Source organism: Bidens hawaiensis, unplaced genomic scaffold (assembly GCF_021521415.1).
Source record: "Bidens hawaiensis isolate Kalapana, Puna unplaced genomic scaffold, B.hawaiensis_p1.1 tig00037536_1, whole genome shotgun sequence".
Lineage (NCBI taxonomy): Eukaryota > Viridiplantae > Streptophyta > Magnoliopsida > Asterales > Asteraceae > Bidens > Bidens hawaiensis.
Window position 1 is genome coordinate 126,206 of NW_027505482.1, and position 7,667 is coordinate 133,872.

At 36.1% G+C, this 7,667-nt stretch overlaps 1 protein-coding gene and 1 pseudogene across 1 annotated transcript; both read right to left on the reverse strand.

Annotated features, from left to right (window-relative positions):
* Positions 1 to 2,471: 2,471 nt before the first annotated feature.
* Positions 2,472 to 3,551, reverse strand: LOC143613450 (transcription factor BOA-like). The gene is made up of 2 exons (XM_077087150.1): positions 3,176 to 3,551; positions 2,472 to 2,887 (listed from the first exon to the last, which is right to left on the reverse strand). The coding sequence occupies exons 1-2, from the start codon at positions 3,549 to 3,551 to the stop codon at positions 2,472 to 2,474; spliced, it is 792 nt and encodes a 263-aa protein (XP_076943265.1).
* A 2,591-nt stretch (positions 3,552 to 6,142) lies between these two features.
* On the reverse strand, positions 6,143 to 7,662 carry LOC143613451 (histidine--tRNA ligase, cytoplasmic-like; annotated as a pseudogene).
* Positions 7,663 to 7,667: the final 5 nt, after the last annotated feature.

Below are 7,667 nucleotides of genomic sequence, written 5' to 3' on the forward strand. Positions count from 1 at the left end.
ATATACAGGTTGCCTGAAGTTGAAGTATGGATACTTAGAAAGACCTTAGGGTTATATTGAAGACAAACTTGAATTTAAATGATTGTATTTATTTATTTGAATTGTTTTGTTGTATTTGATTATTGTGTGTATTATTTGAACAAAATAATTAATTAGATATTGACATTTATATTTATGATAGTATCTTCGAGCTGTGAGCAATCGGATCACGCCCCGGCATTTCCGCCTTAGGTTGGGGTGTGACATCAACATACTAACTCGAGGAGTGAACACAAGACAAAAAAAATAAACTTAAACTTGGGCGGTTTGACTTTCCTTGGTCAAACTTGGACTTTGCACAAATTAGAGAGCTAGAACATAATTGGGAGTGAAATGTGTTGTGACGCAAGATTTGTAGAAGTAGAGGCTAGTATATATAGGCCAGGAATCATTAAAAACAAGGTCAAAGGAATTAAATTGATGGCTAGTCATAAGGCTAGTCTTATGGAGAAAATCATGGAATTGACTCAATTGTAGAATATTGGTAGGGGAGCCGAGAAGAAGAAGATCATCAGCCGCAAGTCAAATATTTTGGATGTGTTCGGGTTCACACCCACTCATTTAAACACGGTTATCTTGCTTTTAACCTTATTATTTTGTATTATTAAACTAGTTGAACCAATTTATTTTATTCTTGCTTTGAGTATGATTATTGGCTAAAACTTTATCAGCTACCTAGGTTTAAATGAATATTGATTTTATTTACGGTGTATTCGGTTTTGATTGATCACATGACATGCTACTATTGAAAGGCTTTATTTAATTTGATCTTGGATGTGTTAAAATATTGTTTTTATATAATTATTGCTTTTGATTCCGCGTATGACTTTGATAGATTGATTGTGTGTCATTCGGTTAGGGTTCTATAATTAGGTCATAGACTTGGTGTTTTTGATCTATTTGTGGTTAGTGCGACCATAGGAATCTTTTATACAGTTAATCATTAAAATTCAATAGGTTCACCTTCCTTGTGATCGAGAGGTAATAGGAAGTCGGTTTGTCTCGCGTCTTTATTCGGTTAAGTTAGAATTGCGCGAGAGCGAGTTTTGGCTTTGTCTTGTTTAGATTTGCGTGCAAATAAATGTCCTAGGTCAAGTTAGATATTGTTACCCCTTTATCCCTAGAGTTGCTAATACCAATTTTTAGCGGGTTTTATGTCGTTGAGTCCGAGAGGAGATGCGTCATCAGGGTACCTTAGTAATCTTTATCCCGGTAGGTTAATTCAATCTTCTTAGATTCGTGAGGGTTAGTTGGTGAGACCGAGAGGTGATCCAGCGAACTTTAGTGAGCCTTAGTTGATTTATTAATTTTTAAGATCCCGGTGTCGTGTGATTAGTTAATTCCGTTAGCCGTTGAACTGTCAATAGGATTCTTGCCTAGGTAGTCGTTTCTCTATATTCATTAAAAGTTCGTTAGTTCTGTTAAGTTTTCCCGTTAGTTTCGTTAAGTTGAGTAAGTTAGATAAATTAGTTTAAATTAATTTAAATTAAATAATAATAAAAAAGTTAAGTATTTTTTTTAGGACAGGACCTAGTTAGGGTTTAGTATCCGAGCCACCTCTAGTGTCCTTGAGTTCGATACCCGGACTTCCTTTCTCTTTGCTACACGCAACTGGTACACTTGCCGATTGTGTGAACTAGGTTATGTTGTTTAGTTTTTAAAGCTTAGTTGCAAATCATGTTTATTATTTATATATATATTTTCGCACATCAAGCCAATAAGCCACTAAGCATTTTTTTTCAAACTCAATCGCAAACATGCTCATAATTAGAGAAATTGAATCTCTTGGCTTCTTATGATGTAAACATAGATCTAATTGTAAGTCAATAGTTTGGTATAAGTGATGTTCTTTCAAGTTTATGTAATTTTGGTTTAGGGGCTCCTCTCCGGCTTGTGGAGAGGGTGCGGTTCTTTTCATTGGTTTGCACATAAAAGTTTACATTTTGAAAAAAAAAATATTTATGGCAAAACGCCCATACATTTTTTTTTATGCTCAAAACGCCCATACATTGCTACGCCCTAAACACCCATACATGATTGGTTGCAGAGAAGGAGAGAGAGGGAGGGGGGGGGGGGGTAGCCCACCCTCATAACTTTCTGGGGGCGATATTTGGGGCGCTATGAGACACCCATAAGTACATAACGCCTCACTACACATGGTATATCATATCATAGTAACAAAAATAACAGAGTTCAATGAAGAAGTGATGGATGCAGATGGCAATCAGACACATGGAAATTATGGATCATAAAGTGTAAAACACATAATTTTAAGTTTCTGTGTTTAAGAACCACTACAGAACAACAATTGAAGTGTCCAATTAAGCTGATTACTATGAGAAATCAGTGCAAAAACACAAAGTATTGATTCAATAATTAATCTGCATATCAAGTGTGTTAATAAACCAATTTGAAACCCTAAACAACAGTTTCTACTTATTGTTAGCACTCATACCATGCTGACTACCATTTCCATACCATCTCTGCTGCACAGCCGTGTTATACGGCACATGATGAACCTGTTGTGAGTACGGCGTCTGAACCGGCCGGTATCCATTACTACCACCACCAGAATCATTACCGTGCATCCGCTTTAAATACAACCGGTACTTCTGAAGATGACTAGCAACATTTTCACGAGTCAATCCTTCAACATTCATCAACTGCATAATAGTTTTCGGAACCGCGTTCTTCACACCTAAATGCGCAACCACTTCGATGAATCGTTTATGTAATTGTGGTGTCCATACCAAACGCTGTCGTTTCGATACCCTAGCTGATGCATCTCCGCCTTGCAAATCGTGTTCCGTTTCGGTTTCGATCTCAGTTTCTGTTTCTTCCACCGCTCCTCCGCCGTCACCATCAACGTAACCGTCACCGGAACTACCGGTTCGCTGTAGTTTCCGGTAATCCGAACCGTTAGGAGTTAAATTAACAGTTTCCACGCCGCCGTAACCGTTACCGGAACTACCGATTCGCGCCAATTTCCGGTAATCGGAACCGTTAGGATTCAAATCGGCGGTTTCCACACCTCCGTCGCCGTAACCGTCACCGGAACTACCGATTCGCGCCAATTTTCGATAATCGGAACCGTTAGGATTCAAATCGGCGGTTTCAACACCTCCGTCGCCATAACCGTCACCGGAACTACCGATTCTCTGTAACTTCCGGCAATCCGAACCACCGGAAGCTAGATCGGCAGCTCCATCACCGTCAGCATCCATCGCATCTCGTTTATTATAAATAAACGACTTCAAACCGTTGACTCCGGTCAACGCCGGTTGCTCGGACTCACCTCGCAGACTCGAAATCGTGTTTCTCGAGGCGCGATTGACGTCAATCATACTCCGGTACGGCTCCGGGGTGATACTGAACGCCGACAACAACTCCGACGAAATCAACAACTGCGATAACGGCGTTAAATCATCACCGTCCGGCAGTCCGTCCTCCCACTCGGACACTCGTTCATCATCTTCTTCTTCACCACCGGTAAGTCTCACTTCCTCTGCCATTAAATTATTAGGTCATAAATGATTTTATTATTATTATTATATTATTATTCACAATAATAAGTTAACTGATGATTTCAATCTATTTGAGGAAGTTGAAGATATGAATAAGTGAATAACTGTTGGCAGATATTTATGTGGAAATGGATTAATTAAAAATCAAATGCTTCTTTTGGAAGGAAATCTTAAGGGAAAGTACCGACTTAAGATATTTTGGGCCAATTGATGGATTGGTGGATGGATACTTTTGGAATATCTTTTACTTGCGTTTAATAAGTCATTGGCTGGTTGGGTTGACGGCGTTCTGTCCACCGCCCCATGTATTTTGTGTGTTGCTAGCAAGTTATGAGTAACGGTGTTTGGTAAGGTTGGTTGTTATAATTTGTAAAGATATATTTAATAACACGTTTTGTGATAACTTAAAGAAATTAATTTAAGTTATAAAAGTGCTTTAGCTCAGCTTTAATAGTTTAATTTATTTTATTAGACAATCATTTTTCTAACTATATACCGTATAGATATTTCACTAACTAGAAAACGTAGTTTCTTTAGTATTAATTAAGGTGAATAACATGTTTTCTGACCGTAAGAACTACTGATTTTTAATTTTTTTTAAAAAAAAATTGAATTACTAACAGGCCACTGGTCAACTCGATCATCTTCATTCATCGAGTACTGAACCATGGGATGTTAGATTAGCACGTCCCAAAAAGATACTTGTAAATCAATTTTATCTCACGAGCCTCGTCAACTTCAATGTGTGACCTTAAATGTTCAATGTCATTCATATTTCTCAACGAAAGTGGTCTTGTATCCAGATCGCATGTCAATGTTTTAAAGTAAGGACTAAATGCTACATGATAGTAGCCACCAAATTAACGCACCCCAACAAATAAGTTAACCAATTGATGCATCTCAACAACTAACTTAAGTGCTTAAAGCATTCTTAGCCCATCCCGTATTCTTATCCCATCCTCTAAAAATATGTGAGAGGATTTGTCAATTGTAGGGTGGGGCTGCGAGTGCTTGTGGGTATAGTATAGGATGAAGAAAACTATAATGATAATGTATGTATGTATGTATGTATGTATATATTATTTAGTTGAACATAAAAGAGAAATATAGTGATTTTTAGTGTAATTATAAATATGGAGATGAGGATGGGTTGGGAACGCTCTAATGTACGTACTCCTACATGGCTAATCGCATGACCACATGGGTAATCAGGCATACGTGGATATGGCACGCATCAGTTAAGAAACCTAGTTTGGGATTTTAAGCAGAAGAAATTTGAGTAACTGTTTTACAGAATAATCGAATGCATAGCATCGCCAGAGGATGGAGAGTTTGATGGCGAGACAAACAGCAGAGACAACAAAGATGACAGTTAGAACAGTGTCAAGCTTGTTTACACTCATTTTGAGTGTTTGATTTTATTATGGTAAGAGACAATTAAACACTAAATGAAATTAATTCAAAAGGCTTATCCAAATTCTAAGTTGGAGTGAATTATACGAGTAACAATATTAATGGGTTGTCTTAGTAACAATATTAATGGGTTGTCTTATGACTTCAAGTTAAGAGTTGTGCATGGTTGGTTCGGTTTGGTCATTAGCTTTAAAAGATTTAATCAAATGGTTTTCGAGTAATCCTTCCGATTTATTTGGTTATATTGTCGATTGTCAGTTGATAACCAAAATCTGACTTGAACTACAAATATATGCTTAAAAATACATGAAATAAATGCATAAATACCTTAAATAAATATATGAATACATGAAATGGTGGCAAAAAAAATAAAATACATGAAATGGAAGCATAAATAGTGCTAGCATTGTAATATTGGATCCAACTATATCTATACTCGTAATCTAAGAACATTCACAAGAGGCTACTCATTTTGTCCCTCAAATTTAACTAAAAATCATCATCTTCTAATTTATCATTCATTAATCCTTTATAATTTAAATATGAGGTTGTTGATGAGGAGGCTACTATGAATGCTTAGCATTCACAATGGACCCTCTTCAATATTCATACATTTTAACTAAAAAAACAATATTATCCCTTAAAATTTGTTCACTTTTTAAAAATATCTCACATCTGATTCCTCGTGTATATATACTCGTAATCAATTAAAAATACAATTTTTCCCTCACAACCATATTAAAATAATAGATAGGGAATGAATCATGATCAACCAAATATTGAGGGTTTATTTAACTTCCGCATATAATATGGGGCATGGGAGTCATAATGAGCAAAATCACACAATTTCCTTATAATTTGGGTGTGAGAAAAGATATGCGGGATCCATTGTGAATGCTCGTTGCTTGCACTATCTTATGTATCAATGAAAAACAAAAATGTGTTCGGGCTCTTTTCAATAAATAGACTTCTATAAAAATAAAGGATAAATAAAGATTAAACATATGTTAATATGTTACGCTCTCTGGTTCGTATCATATGCCTAGATCATCGTAGGATCTAGCTTCAGACATTCACATAACCTAGTTTTATTGTCTTAGACCTTGTTTAAAATGTTGAATTTGTTAACGTGTTCAAAACCTTATAAATAATAAAAATATTCATTTTCATTTTCTTGATAGGCTGTCAAAACCAATAGAAAAAAGTTTACCATTCATCAAAAGTTTACCTTATTGGGGTTACCTGAGTGTTCATAACTTCATATATAAGTCTGATGATCTCATCAACAAAGTTACTTATAGGCACCTGATCTTGCTCAATTTTAGCCACCTCATTTTTTAGCTTCACAATTCCTTTGTTAATTTCTTCATCACCTACAATCACCATCCATGGGATCCCTGATTTTGTGGCATGCTTTAAGTGCTTGTCCAACCTTTTATTCACCATGAACTCGGCTTTCAGCTTTGCATTCCAGCACATGCTCACCAGTTTAGCCGCTAAAGGTGATAACTCATCCGGATCCCCCAATACGCTCACTAAAACTTGCGTCTCACTGGCCCGAACCACCTTTAAAACCACACAAAACAGGTTTTCAAAATGACACACGAACCAAAAGGCATTAATTAATGATTCGACCCGTGTTTTTTCTTTTACCTGGTTGTCGCCTTTTTGATTGTCTTCCATTATCGTTAATACACGTTCTATTCCCAAACTGACACCGATTGCAGGGACATGTTTTTTACAAAACTTTTAGAGAAGATTGTTATAGCGTCCACCCGCAGCAATTGAACCAACCTGAGAAGCATAAGCTTAAAGATAATGCCAAAAGTAAAGACATAATATAATGCAAACGAGTATAAATATAAATATAAATATAAATATAAATTCGGGACCTGTGTAGTCCCTTTGAAAACAGCTTCATATATGACACCAGTGTAATAATCAAGGCCTCTCGCCAAACTCAAATCAAGAACCACTTTGTCCATGCAACCCGCACTGTCCAAAGCTTGGAATAACTTGTCTAAATCATTCAATGCTTGAATTGATGAATTGTTTTTCATTAATTCACTTCCTTCTTTTTTAAGTTCCGATAATAATTCAAAAAGGCGATTAAATTCAATTCCTCCTTCCTTGTAAATGCTTCTTTTAGTCACATATGAACCAATTTTGTCCACTGTTTCAGCATCTAATCCCTTCTCTTCAATCTAATAACAAAAAAGATATTGTACCATTTGTTCATATCTGATAACAGAAGGAATATTGTTAAAGAGCAGTTTAGTTTGCCTACCAATTCTTTTTTAACTTTATCAAATGATTGCTTGTCTAGTTTGTCTATACTAGAACAAACGGTTCTGATTTTGCGAGATGGCACACCACATATCTCCAATATTCCATCGAGTAACTTTCGATGGCTCAACTTTATCTGCAGGTAAATAAAATTAGGAAACTTAAGTTCAATAATTAAAAAAATTAAACATAACAGCATCAATGTGTAACTTGTACAGAAAACTTACCTCATAAGCACCAATGTTTAACTCGTCTAGTAATTCAGTCAAAATTTTAACCACCTCAACTCTGCCCCGATACTGTCATCACCAGCAATGTCGAAATCACATTGATAAAACTCGCGGTATCTTCCTTTAGATGGATTGTCCCTTCTATACACTTTCACAATCTGGTACCGTCTGAATG

Bases quoted from the DNA above. Each gene is read 5' to 3' on its own strand.
- LOC143613450 (XM_077087150.1), bottom strand. From the start codon at position 3,551: ATGGCAGAGGAAGTGAGACTTACCGGTGGTGAAGAAGAAGATGATGAA. The intron at 2,888-3,175 runs GTTATGGCGACG...GTGACGGCGGAG, and splicing joins AATCGGTAGTTCCGGTGACG to GAGCGGTGGAAGAAACAGAA.